We start from the raw sequence: 14,437 nt of genomic DNA, 5'->3' as shown, positions 1-14,437 counted from the left end.
CCAGGATTTTCATGATGTCTACTTTTTGTTACCAAGGAACAGTAACAGGCAGAACTTCTGTTTCTTTCCATGTTTAAACGGCGAAACCAGCATTATTGTCCCTGGCCTTTCTCTGAGAGGCTGTTGTGACATGGCTTACTACGCCTTGCAATTCTTTGTACTGACAATGTAACAACCAAGCATTTAAAATAAAATATTAAATTGCCTCTTGGAGAGAGCCAGATGAATGAAAATTAATGAGGGTAGGAAAATTCTGCTTCACAAATCATCAAGCAAACCTGGCTTTGCACACTCTGCAAAACGTTAATAAGACTATTACATTCTCGTTGTGCCTTCCATTGTTAAAGGGAATTAGAGAATTTGTACTGCTTAATGAAATTAAAAGCTATATTAGAACCACAGGGTTTTTTCCCTGGTAGTCTTTGAGATTGTCTTCTGTAATATGAGAAAAATAGTATCTTTTCCTGGCAAGTGTGTCTGTTATTCTTCTTTCTTAAGGACCTGAGCTTGGACTTTGTACACGCAGCATCTATACTGTAAATAAAAGGGTTTGTAAGAGAATCACACTCAAATGCACTGTGTAATAAATGTATACTTTTTTAAAAGGACATAATAATGGGGACATGCAAATCAGTATTCTGAGCTGTAGTTGGCTGCTGAACACACTTGAAATGGGGGAATATTTCTCAGTTCTTGACAAATGTTCGCAGGGAAGAGTATACAATTCTAAGCCTTCTTTTAGTGGAATGGTTTCATGGGCCTTTCATCTGAAATCAGCATTAGATGGTGAATCTTGGAAGTTTTTTACATGTGTTTGCACATCTGAAACCTTGTCAAGGGCTCTATTCCTTCATCAGTAGCTGTGTGCTGTGGTGGCAGGCCTTGTACTGAGGATTGGGAAATAGCTTTGCTGCTGAAAATCATAGAGTCATAGAATGGTTAGGGTTGAAAGGGACCTTGAAGGTCACCTAGTTCCAACCTCCCTGCCATGGCCAGGGACATCATCTGCTATACCAGCTTGCTCAAGGCTATGCCCAACCTGGCCTTGAACACTTTCAGGGAGGGGGCATCCACAACTTCCCTGGGCAACCAGTTCTTGCCATCTGCCATCCTCACTGTAAAGAATTTCTTCCTAACATCCTGTCTAAATCTGCTCTCCTCAACCTTAAAGGCATCCCCTCTTGTCCTGTCACCACAAGCTGTTATTAAAAGTCCCTTGGAAAGAATAAGAAGGGCCAAGCCTGAACCAGTTTGCTTGGCTAGCATGACAGAGAAACTGCAAAGGTGTATATCATAGATCATAGAATGCATTGGGTTGGAAGGGACCCCTGTATCTGCCTCCTTGGGGTTTTTTCCCTGCTTTTTGAGGGGAAAAATCCAGAGGCTAGGTAGGGGTGAAAGTTGCATCTGGAGAGCGGTGCTTTGTACTTGGGAGTTTGAAAACCCTGGGCTTGCCCCAAGGTTGAGAAGCAAGGAGCGAGTCTGCTGGAAATAGAGCAGTGAGGTACATTCAGACCCTGCAGAAGGATGTGCAGCAGGAACCATTAAGCAAAGGGGGGGTGGAAATGGCTGAATGTCTTTTGTGGGAAGGGAATTGGGCAGTAGGGCTTGGCAGGAGCTGGTGGGGAGCGGAGGGGGCGCCCGCCACAGGTTGATGGGCAGGTGATGCAGCGGCCTCCGCCAGGGCGGCACAGGAGGCCTACCTAATATGCTGTCTGCCCTCAGGGCCTGGGGGAGCACAGTTGGATTATTATGTTAATGCCTGAGCCTGCTGCCCTCTTCCTATCCCAGCTGGGCTCCCTGTTGTTAGGAACTGCTTTGCTCTGACAGTGGAGTAATATACTTCATGATTGAAAGGGCAAAGGGGCTGGCAAGAAAAAAAGAGCAAGGCCTGCACAGACATGTAAATGAGGAGGGAAGGCTGTAGGAGGGTTTGCACCGAGCTGCGGAGAGAAAGTTTATTAGGGAATGAGTAATATAAATCTGCTAATTGAATTGTTATTTACAAGTCCCATTTCCTGATTTGTTTCTTTGTGCATTACCCCCCCTCCCCTCCCCTTAATGCTGATGTACAGTGAATTTGAAGTGCTTACCAAAGCAGGCACTTAGGTTGATTTATTTTAAATCCAGGTGCTATAATACACTGGTACCAGTGTACAATGCTGACAATGGTGTATTTTTCAGGACTTTGATTACTCTTTCATGCCCTGCCACTATATTGCTACACTCCAGCTTAGAGCGGTGATATGATTCTTTTATATATGGTAGGTAAGTATATCACTCTGAATTTGGTGGGTACTTCCACAGGAGCAGAAGATAGATACAGATTACAGAAATATATTTGTTATGGTGTTAGAGCAAATTGAACTTTGATTCAGCAAGGCGGTGACTATGTTGTGATGTTTTGCTGAGGTCTTTTCTGGAATGGAATTGACTAAAGAGAGACTGGGTTTTGGAATGAATGTATGTGAGAGAGAAAATCCTATCTACAAACAGATGTTATTTATTTACTTTCTCCTTATGATGATATGATCTGGTATGCAGAGCCTTCCTCTACCTTTTACCAACTTTCTATCAGTGGCAAAACTTGAAATACCAGCCAGAGGTTGATTTCTAACATCCTGATTTCTCTATTTTTAGCCCAAACTTGCTGGTCACAGGCTACTCAAAGTAATAGCTGTTAGCCTCAATTAATTGTTTTTTAACATGAGTTTTTCTGAAATGCAGCTAAGTGTGACAGATACAAAGTAGTTTGATGGGTGAGGTGCTTTTGTTGTACATTTGGCTGGTACTCAGCAGATTTTTGGTTAATTCTAATGTGTAAGATGGCTTTTTCTACTCTATGTGCATTTGCATATCCTAATTCTGTTCCTTAGGGTGTTTTTTTTTTGTTCACATGTATTGCTACTCTGCATCACTCTTAACAAAGGTGTGTCTGTCTTGGCATTGGGACTTCCAGCTGTGCAGCTCTCACTTTTAACTTGGAAGTCATAAATGTCAGTCTTAGGTGTCCACTTAGGTGTCGTAGAGCATCTCATGTTACTGAAGTATTTTAAGGTGAAAAGGAATTCTGGCTCTAGATTGCTTCTGCAAAACTGGTTTGGTCTGACTGTGTAGGTGCAGGATGTTCTAGGCTTAAATGGCGTGACAGAGTACAGTTTTGCTTCTTCTTGCCTCATTGGGTGCCCATCACAGAACAGGTAGCAGCAATATCTCTGCTCTGCTGGAGCCTTTGTTCTTAACACACAAGCATTGATTTCTTTATCGAGTTCTCTTTGGAGTTTGTGGGCAAATCAGGAGGTGTTGGCCTTGTCTCTGCAGTTTATCAGTAAGACAAGATGATGGTTTTTAACAAAAAAATGTTGGAAAATAGACACATGGTGGTAAAAATGTTTTACAGTTGAAGGAGTGTGTTTCCCAAAATTACACTTCTATTTTCTCATTCATATTGTGTATGCACCTAGTTCTTCAGTAACTGCTTGAGAAATACAGCACTTGGGCTACAAACCCTCTCAGGCTGGGAACTTTTCCATTGTTTTTCTTCCCCTTGTGTATGCAATTTAGGCTTTGTAGAAATGTTTCCATTTTCTTTCAGGAACATCTGTATGTAAATATTTGCTTTCAGGTCAGGCTAACCCAGGCCAGTTCTGCAAACAAATAATTTTGATGTTGTCCACGTTTTTCAGTGTAACTGAGGTGCTCCATGCGTTCATTTCTCTTGATAAACTGATCTCCCTGGCTGTTATCTTCTCAGTACATCATAAGGATTTAATACCTGTGCTGCATTGTGGACCAACTGAGAAGCTTTTTGCAGTGACAGAGGCCATCCTCCACTAGACATGAGAGCAATTCAGCTGAAAGCAGCAAAATGCCAGCATGAAATGATTAAAAAAGGCATCTCAATCATTCTATGGGAAGTGGTGATTCTAGCAGTGGGAGGACTTTGGGTTTAAAGCAAATTTTTGAATACAGGAATATCCCTCATATTGGAAATTCCAGGTTTCAGCCACTTCTGGATGTAAGTGGAAAACTGTAGAAGATGAGTAAATGCTACCACAGAGAGTGTGTTCCACACAGACAGCAAGTTTGTGATCTTTTGCAGCAGCACAAGCTTGTGCATTTCTTAGGCTTACAACCCGCACAGCTCCTGGCGAGCCTCTGCTCTCTACAGAATATGAACAGAACTCTCTCTGTGAAGCTCCTAGGTTTTGATATTTCCTCTCCACCTTTTCTTCGGAAACCCAGTGATTATCAAGTATTTCATCCCACTAGAGAATAAAGTAACTGACTTCAAGTAAGTAATAAGAATAGCTTTAATTTAGTTGAGCTGCTATGTATTTTGTGCATGTGTTCATGTAATACATACATGAATGAAAATTCCAATGAATGGCTCCATGATTTTTGTAGCTCATGGTCAGCTTTCCATCCACTACAACCCCCAGGTCCTTTTCACCTTCGCTGCTCTCCGACAGGTCAGTCCCCAACCTGTACTGATCCATGGGGCTGTTCTTTCCCGGGTGTGAGACTCTACACTTGCCCTTGTGGAAATTCATTCAATTTAGCCCTGCCCAACTCTCCAGCCTGATTGGATGGCATAACAGTTAAATTGTCTGGTTCTGCTACTAATGGCTGAGAAAACAACGTGACAGTGGGATATTTATAGAAAAATACAGGTACAGGCACAGCCTCACAGTGAATGCAAAGGGCACCTTTTAAAAAGTGGCCTTGTGCTTTCATTTCACTTCAGCAGGGAAGCAGTACTCTTTGGACTTGTGGGCTGCATTGCTTAACTAGACCTCTAATCATGTAATGGATGATGTGTCTCCAGGAGAATCAGGGGACAGGACCTTTAAGTATTTTTACCACAGCTTAAGATCTCAGCAAATGTGAACTTAAATAAAAGTATATTTGGGAGGTGGTTGTTGTTCTGTATCCTTCTGAGGATACCTTCTGTAGTATGTTTTTGTTTGGTTTTGTTTTGTTTTCCAGAGAGAAAGTCACTTAAAGTTATGAAGTGTTTGACCATAAGAGAGGATCAAGTTGGCAGAGGTACTTGTATACTGCTGTTCAGCTGAGCCTCCTTTATTAAATCATTGTTCAGCTGTCTGTTTGTTCAGCTGCAAGAGTTAGGGCCTTCATTGCTAAGGTAATAAGCACAGAGTCAGTAACAAATGCATGTGTGAGAAGTTTGTTGGTAGTTTCCATACCAAAGCGGCAGTGTCATACCCAAGGACAGGGATTCTGTCCTTATTTACCCTCTAATTGTATAGTATGGTCTGTTTCACAGGTCAGGTGTATGGCTGTTGTAGCCTTTGCTTAACAGTACATAGGCAGAAGGGGAAGTTACCTTCTGTTCCCCTGTGTCTAAGGAAATTACAGAAACAGGCTTTCCATTTGGGGAAAAATAGCATACCAAAAGCATGGCTATATGCCTTCCTGGAACCCCAGGGATTGCTGGTGTGGCAGACACATATGAAGGTCATAGAGGAGTGGATCAGGTGCTAGGGCATGGAGTTTGTGGATAGTTTTGACCATATGTACTCAGTTTGAGAAAGTGTGTGTTCTTATGAGTCTGTCAGCTTTAAATCACTCTTGCTTGGATGTTTACCCTGGCACTGGGCAGTAATCTTAATATTTGCATTTACAAATCTTTAAGCAGAGTAGAGAAGAGAAACTGCCTCTGTTTATTCATGTTGGTATTCAGAAGTCCACTGGAGGTGTTCAGGTTACTGCCCCGTGGGGTGCGTGACATAGGATCCAACACTGGAAGGCACTGTGTCTTATGAGTGTGATTTTGTGTTTTGTATTGCAGCTGATGGGAGGACAGGAAAGTTAAGCTACAGCTTCAGGGTACTGCTGACCCTTGGGGTATGGCCAGGCTAGGACTGTCTTGCACAAGGATAAGGTGAAAGGAAGCAGACCATCATTGTTAGAAGGAGGAAATCTCTCCTCACCTTGGTCTACTGAAGGGATGGATGTGAGGCTACAAGAGATATGTATTGCCTCCATTTGTTGCTCTGGAGAGGGCCTTAGATAGGCTTTTTCCCTGGTATGCTTTCTGAGCATCCCACCAGTCTTGTGTGCTCCACAGCCCCGTAAGCTGTGATGGGAGGGTCTGTGGCATTTAGGATAAAGCAAAGAAACTGCAAAGTGATTGTTGTACAGCTGATAGCCTGGGTTAGTCAAGCACTGTGTCTCATGAAGCATCTGATCTCTTCTGTGCCAGAGGAGATCAAGTGTTGGTTCTTGCAACGTGGAGGTGAACATTCCAGTTCTTGGAAGAGGTTCTTCCTTCCTGACTTCCTTAGTGTCATCTTTCTGATACTGATGACAAATGCTTTTAGAATAGAATAGAATAGAATTAACCAGGTTGGAGGAGACCTTTGAGATCATTGAGTCCAACCTATCATCCAACACCATCTAATCAACTAAACCATGGCACCAAGCACCCCATCCAGTCTCTTCCTAAACACCTCCAGTGATGGTGACTCCACCACACCCCTGGGCAGCACATTGCAATGTTTTCATTCTGCTTGGCTCTGCAAGTAATCTCAAGGAAAATGATCCAGCCATACAGGACAGTGTTGCTTTCCAACCTCTGCTCGACATGGATTTCCTGTTCCTAACCTACATATATTAGTATTGGTGAGAATTTGCAGACTGACACAAATGCTTCTGAGATCTGGATGCTTAATGTTTGCCATTCTGGTTATGCTATGTGGAAAAACACCCCTTTAATATATATTTTCTTCTAGTTTTCAGTCTTTTATCTCCTACTGTGTCTGAGCAAGAAATACCATGCTGACCCTGCAAAACTGCCATGAATTGTGCTGGTTGCTCACAGTAGAGGGAAGTTACCGTTTCTGACAAAAGGAAAGGAAGCAGAACAGTTTTTATCTCTCAGTATTGCTGAAACTATTGGTGAAACAGAGAAATCCTTCAATGGAGAGCACCATGTGCACTGAATGTCCAAAAAGCCTGCCTTTTGACGTCCTTTTGATGGATGGGGTTTGTGTTTGTAAATATTATTACCAACAGGCAGTGATGGTTATGAGGAGCTACAAAAATAGAATGAAAGACTGATTTTCAGCATAAAGAACTTGGCTGGTGAGAGGTAGGAGGAGGCAATAATTCTTTGCCAGCGGAAGCCCCCAGCTTGTTTCCCTGCGCTGCTTGTGGCAGAATGCTGAGCCTGGCTGAAACAGCACAAACTTGTACTCAGGTGATGGCAGCCTCTGCCAGCCCAGACCAAATCTGTAGTGTGCACAGCTTCGGATTCAGGGCTCACCGAGGTGTTTTAGGGAACATCATTCTCTGGATGACGTTCCCTGCTGAAATGCAAACAAACAGCATATTAGTTACTCTGTTTTCATTTTCTAGTGCCTTTGCAGCAGCATTTCCATGAAATGGATGGTTATTGAACATGGTTGAAATACAGGAATATTTTCATGTTGTCAGCATAGCTTTAGAGGCAGGTTGGGAATTAGGTGATACCTTTTTCACAGCCAACAAATGCTGTTGGACCACAGGGAGCGTGGCAGTGAATAAAAACGTAATCCCCTTCATAACTTAGTGTTTTGGGGTTTGTTTGTTGTTTTTTTCCTGTTGGTGTTCTGGGGTTTTGTGCTTTGGTGAGTGTAAGCTATTCTTTGTGGGTGGTGTGCAATTTTTGGTGGGTTTGGGCTTGGGTTTTTTTTAAGGGGTTGAGGTTATGTGTGCAGATCCACTCCATTAAAAAACCCTTAGATTAATTCAATGTTTGTTTGTTTTTAAAGTGACTTTAAAACAAAACAATGTGATCAAGTCACATTTTTGGAGGTTTTTTTTTAACTCAAAATGTAGTTGTTCTAAAAATATGATTTTTGTGGTGTGGGGGTTTTTTTGGGTGGGGGCTGGAGTTTTGTTGGTGGGGCTGGTGTGGTGGGGTTGGGTGGGTTGTGGTGGGGCTGGTGTGGGGTGGCGTTGGGTGGGTTGTGGTGGGGCTGGGGTGGTGTGGGGTAGGGTGGGTTGTGGTGGGGCTGGGGTGGGGTTGGGTGGGTTGTGGTGGGGCTGGTGTGCTTGGGGTTTTTCCTAATGTGATTTTTGGTGGCTGCTTTGTGTGTGTGGTTTTATTTGTGTCTGGTGGTTTGGTTTTGTTTTGAATGAAATACCACTGCTGAGGTGCTCTATGGTGCATACAACACTCACGGTCAAGTTGTTTGGGTGGTGTTGGATTGGTTGATGGGTTGGACGCGATGATCTTGAAGGTCTCTTCCAACCTGGTTTATTCTATGTATTCTACAGCTCCTCTTGAATTCATTATGGAATGTATACACACATCCAAGAGTCACATCTAGTTCCCATTTATTTCTCAGAGATGATGCTGGAGTGTTAAAAAGGCAAGTGCTCTGCCTTGGAGGGGGGCAGCCATGCAGCCAGAGATTTTTGTGGAGCAGTTAACGCTACCTTTTCTTTTTTGCCATCCTCTAGTAGGAATTTTTTTACATGCATTTTAACAGTTATTTAAGAGTCCCCATCTGCTGAGAAAAGAATCTGAATATATGTGGCTTTTTTTTTTTCTTTTTAAAGCTGCATCATAACTGGGTTATTCCATCAATACAGTAGAATGACTGGGAGCTGCAGTTGGAACAATATGTAAAAATACAGCTTGTAAAAGATTTCCTTTATTAACTGTCATCAGCCCCAGAATATATGTTCAAATAAACGTTGTGTAATAACTAAATTTGAGATTAATAGGCCCCTTAAGAAGCAGCGAAGTCATTCAGGATAGTCAGTGAAAAATAGCCTGTAAGCCTGTAACATGCACATATTGTCCTGCTTACATGCTCTCTCTGGTGTCATTCCCATTTATCAATGTCGGCAGGCTCTGTTCTCATTAAAACACTCTTGCACAAAAGCAACTTAATTTTCTTAAGAGAAGAGGACACCTGATTCAATTTAGTGCTCAAAACCAGGAACTTGGATATATGTGTTTATTTCCCCCCCCCCCCCCAATCTGAACTGGGATGGATAGTTATGAACAGCAGCACAGATTAAACCTTATTAGGTATATTTATATTCTGTTTGCAGTAAAAGTGCTGTGGCAAATAGCTTTCTATGGGGCTGTAACATCTTATTAATGGAAACAGCAGTTAAGACATGAGCTGCAGTACCACTCACATGAGATTTTATTTTTAAATAGGAGATTGAAGGAGTTGTTTAAGGGGACTCTGCCAACTCATTCAAGCTGCTTCTGTCGTCTTGTCGTCGTCTTCCACCTTCTCGAGCTACACTGATCTCTTTGGGTAGATAAAATTTCCTTTTCTGTCCTGTTTGCTCAAACCATTTCCATTGCTTTCTCCAGTCTTCCTCCCCCACCTTCTATTTTCTTTTTCTTCTCTCTGTCAAATAGAAGTGGTGAATTTCCATCAGTAAGACAGACAGCATAAAACTTTGTATCACTACATTGTGTTCTCTTGCCTTCTGCCACGTAATCCTGCAGTAGTACTGCTGGAGTCTGTCTTTCTCCAGTTCTTTTATACTCTTCTAGGTTGTTCCCTCTCCTTCATTGTGCCATGTGTGTTAAATAGGCTATTTAGTCTTATGGTAGATACCTGAGATATACATCTCACCAGTGCATGTCTGAAAATTATCTGGGTTTAACTGCAGGTAATTGTGGGCATACATAGAGCAGCTTTGTATGACACTCGGATTGCTTCCTTCTGGGATGTTTTGAGGCTGTTTAGTTTCATTACTCTGCATCTGTGGCCTTGGGATGGAACATCCTTTCCAAGAGAGCAGGGATGACTGGAGGCCAGACAGGCCCTAGTGAGCATAGCAATGGGGTGCCTGGGGATGAGCATAGGGTTAAGTACAGTTAGGAAGGTTACCTCCCTAAAGGCTACCAAATGACAATCGGGAATCAAATATTTTAGTGTTTTTAAAAAGATATATAAGTAATGGTAGAGAAGCCTTTTACTTTTTTTTTTTAAAATGTGGTCCACACATAAAACCACAAGGTACTGTTGTTTCCATGTGACCCTGCAGTAAAGGAAATGCTAGTTCCAGCTGAGATGTGCATAAAAATTTCATTCGAATCTTGCTGATAATGATCAAGTGTTGCTTTTTGACCTAGTGTTCCAAATATTGCCAGTGTTTCTTTTCCTCTTCTTTAATGTAATCTTACTGTATTATTATCAGACTATATCTAGTCTAATAAATTCCAAGATAGTTTAGTTTGATACCAAAACAAAAGGAAATGGAAGAGTATTCTGCATTTAATGCTGCCCAAACCTTGGCATGCCTGTGTGGTTTGCTGCCTGCTCACATGTACTTGCTGCTGCATTTGGCTGCCCACCCATGGGGAAGTGCTCAGCCCCTCGGTTGTGGCTTTGCCTGTTTCTTCTGTCTAACTTTTTACTAGCCTTTTTTGCTCTGAGGACTGTCTTGAAACTCATTGCTGTTACAGTCTGTTCTGTATGTCAGGATAAGGTGGGAAATGAAGGACTGAAGATTTTCACTAGGCTCAGGCAAGGGAAAAGGAAAGTTTCTGCCAAGTGCTGCCAGACATGTTTCCTTCATATACGGGCTGGTTACTTCTCACTCAGGCCAATGGATCCTCTCCAGTAATGCAGAGAGTTCCCTCAAGCCTAGGGCCACACAGACCTGACTGAAGGTATGACTGCTTACTATTAAGTGAATCTGTTGTTTAGTGGAGCTGGTGTGTGCTATTTTAAACTCAAGAAGAGATCCATGTGCCCTTCTGTCAGGAGGACTGGCAGTGGCTTTCATCTTGTCTCTGAGTTGATGTAAACTTGTGTGATTGGTCTGGTTGTGGCCAATGAATGTGGTTTGACTTTGCCTTTCAATACATGGCTATGCATTTACCTTCTGAAAGGGCCTCATCATTGATTTTATAGAGTACTCTCTCCTCATATAAAGCACAATGACGGTTTGCAAACACTTGCAAATCTGAACTTGGAGTATTATAAGAGCATCTGAATGTTTTCATGTTTTATTGTTTCATTTAAGCTGACTGGAGATGGTCTAGTATCTGTTGAAGCACAATAGAGACAAACACTGAAAAAAAGGTTACACAACAGTAGTGACTAATAAATGCTGCAAGTAGAAAATGAAGAGCCTAGCTGTATCATGTGTCAGTGCTAATGTTTGTTTGTATCATCCCTCCAAGGATCTCAAAGTGCTTTTTAAGCAGTGAATTAATTTTGACAATGCCCTGTGAGGTATGCAGGCAATATTATCCCTCTTGGTAGAAGGGAGTTGGAAGCACAAAGTGTTTAAATTCTACAGGTAGGCTTAATTACAAATTGGAGCAGTTGATTCAGTTTACTGCCAGTTTGTTTAAGCTAAGCCAGAATCACAGATATATAAGCCCCAGGTTGGTGAGTGTGAGAAAAATTACTTGTAAGTTTATTTTGCAGGAGAAATGTTTATAAAGGAAAGTGCAAATAGAATAATCAACATGTGTGAGTCTTCTCTCACTGAGGCAAATAGTCTGAGTGATTCTAGCTGGATTTGTGGTCTTATCGTAGACTTGTTAGGGTTGGAAGGGACTTCAAGGATCATCTAGTTCCAACCCCCCTGCCATGGGCAGGGACCCCTTACACTAGGTCACGTTGCTCAGAGCCTGGTTTATGGTTTTGTTGTTGTTTGGGGTTGGTTGGTTGGTTGGGTTGGTTGATTTTCTTTTGACTGTAATGAGTCTTTAATTCTCTGCTGTGGATGATTCCTGACACTTCAGGAAAAGGAATTGAAAATTGCACACTAGTGTACCCCTCCATCAGTTGTGAGTTAGGACTTTTGCACATGACTGGTTGAGTACTTGGGGCATAAAACTTGGTAAAGAGTGTTGTCTTAGTATCTGTTCTTGATAGCAAACAGAAATGTAGCTGTCACTGCACACACAATCTGCATGGGGAGGAGGGGATCAGTAAGTTTCCTCCCAGCCTTCTGGTGCAGAAGTGGAGCCCAGATGCTTCTGTCTTTCAGATCTCAACAGCTGATTTACACTGTTTTGTATAGTGAAGGCTGTTTCACAAGGAAGAGATACTTACATGTGCTTAAAAAGGAAGGTCTAGATCCTCCTTTATGGATTCAGAGACAGAATGTAATAAAAGGGACCTTTCTGCATCTTTGTCTGGTGGAGATGGTCACACATCTAACCACTACCAAAGGGACATGATAAACTTCATGGGTTTTCTAAATGTAATGATACTAGGAACTTTAAGAGGGATATATTAGCAAATGATACCTACTAGAGCATCTTGAGTAGGCTTGTGTGCATGGGTGTGATGTGTCTCCCTTGCCATGTGAAATATCAGCTGCACTGTTTCATGTGCAAGTAGAGAGTCCTGATTTAATTCGCACTTGTTGAAGAATTGTTTAAAGTAGTCCTCACTCCTGCTTTCAGCTGTGATCTCTGGCAAGAAGAGCTGCTTGGACTTGTGCCCCCCCTTTTTTTTTATGTTCAAAAAAGGAATGCTGATGAGGAAGAGGTGTTGAAATATATTCCTGTAGTTTACAACTGTCAACTATAATGTTTTATTTAGCTGTATCTATTCAGATGCTCCCTCCGCAGCATGGAGTGCCATATGCCATTGTCCCTGTTAGTAAGCAAGTCAGCAAAGGTTTTGCAGCCTGCATTTGGTTTTGTATTTGGGCCACTGAGGAGCTGTGGTCCAGTGCCATCTTTTATTGATAGGGCCAGCAGAGGAGGAATCTAATGAAATTATCAAAGCTTTGAATTAATTATGAACTTGAATAAGAAAGCTAAGCTCTCTAGAGCCAAGGATCTCATTACCCATTCATTTTCATTGCATCCTCTTATGGAGCAGAAGGCAGGTTCAGCTACAGCTCCTACCCTGATTTTGGACTTTATTCAAACTTGCTAAACTCACTAGCATCCACTTGTTATTAATCTGTGGCTGGAAGTGTCCAGGGTGATTAATTTGACTCTGCCCTAAATCCTCATGTATGGTAGATTTCCCTTCTCCCTTTCCTCTTACCTTCGCTGTGTGGCTTTTCAGCATCAGACTGGCTGCCATACAAGACTTTCTGTTCTTTCTTGGTAATTGGGGAAAGCTATTCAAGACTCAAGTTTTAACTTCCTGGAATTTAATGAGTTAATATTAGGAGCTAATGCTGCTACCTTATATTGCCTGGATATTTAGGTAAGCACAGACACTTCTAAAGTCATTATCAATTTTATTTATTTTCTTGTTTTAAAAGACTAAGGAGTTAGAAATTTTGGCATCAGAAGTGTGGAGTGGTGGGGTTTGGGGTTTTTTTTTGTTTGTTTGGGCTTGTTTTGTTAATGGTTTGTTTCTTTGGGGTTTTGTTTATGTTGGATTTTCATTTGTTTAGGTTTTGTTATTGATGTTCCTATTTTATATTTATTAGTTCAACTACAGAAACTTCTGCATTTGTCAATACTTTATTATAATGAACAGTTGAAGTACTTTGCCTGTCTGATTAATATTCCATTAAAAATTGTTAGAAGTCTATGAAAATGCAGTGTTTTAGTTAAATCTGATTGCATTTACTGTAATTAATAAGTCAATGTGTAAAAATGTTCCTGGCAAATTAGAGCAAAGGCAATGAGACCAAGCTTCTGTGTAATACTCTTAATTCTTGTGGATATTCCTCCAAATTCTGTCAGCAAGGGTTTTCTTCTCCTCTTGCCTCCTTTTGTCCATTTCAGCACATTATTTAGGAATGCATAAACCAGAATCAATCAGCTTTCATAAGTTACAGGCCACTGGCAATTTCTGAAGCAGTGGCTAACTGCCTAATGGTCTCAGTGTCTACGTGTACTTGGAGAATCTAATAGCTTGTTGGGTGGGGAAATCAGATTTTGTTCTTGTATGACAGCAGCTTTACTGTTGGTGATATTTCTTTTTCCTTTTTTTCAGGCAGCTGCTATATTTAATTCTGCTTTTGGAAGTTTTTTGGTAAGTAATGCAGTATTTATTGCAAGCCCTTTAACAGTCTAATTTTTAACAGTGGCATTGGTGTGTTTGTATTTTTCACATGCATGTTGGTGGAATTGTGCCAGTTGGCTGGCAAAAATGTGAAGTGTCTTTCAATTTATGCCACCATGCCATTAAATACAGGTAGTACAGTTTTCTTTTTGTTAAACTCTTGAGGAAAGTAGTGAATAAATTGTCTGTACTCATGGTAAATTAATAATGTGTAAACACATCTTCATTTTCTCCTTAATGGGTTAACAGAATCTATTCTCATGCAGATGTTTCAGACATGGGCATCAATATATTGATTTTTCTAATAAGGCCCATCAAATACTCATTATTTTCTATCAAGAGGCCATGGATTTTGAAAAGAAAACATGACCCAGCTGATCAGAGAGTAGATGCTAATTTACTCAGTGACTTGTCATTTGCTTAGCATATTTCACTGTCAGTGAAGCCACGCAGTGTCT

At 41.4% G+C, this 14,437-nt stretch overlaps 1 protein-coding gene across 2 annotated transcripts in view; it reads left to right on the top strand.

Moving 5' to 3' along the window:
• Positions 1 to 14,437, top strand: part of SLC10A7 (solute carrier family 10 member 7) — a 147,731-nt gene that overhangs the window by 33,257 nt on the left and 100,037 nt on the right. For both annotated transcript variants that reach the window (XM_054172687.1, XM_054172685.1), the window contains exon 5: positions 13,911 to 13,949. In XM_054172687.1, the coding sequence (XP_054028662.1) occupies positions 13,911 to 13,949 (39 nt within the window). The remainder of the gene's footprint in view (positions 1 to 13,910; positions 13,950 to 14,437) is intronic.

This window comes from Dryobates pubescens, chromosome 24 (genome assembly GCF_014839835.1).
Source record: "Dryobates pubescens isolate bDryPub1 chromosome 24, bDryPub1.pri, whole genome shotgun sequence".
Classification (NCBI taxonomy): domain Eukaryota; kingdom Metazoa; phylum Chordata; class Aves; order Piciformes; family Picidae; genus Dryobates; species Dryobates pubescens.
Note: the sequence above shows the minus strand (reverse complement) of the source record. Positions and strands in the feature narration are given on the sequence as shown.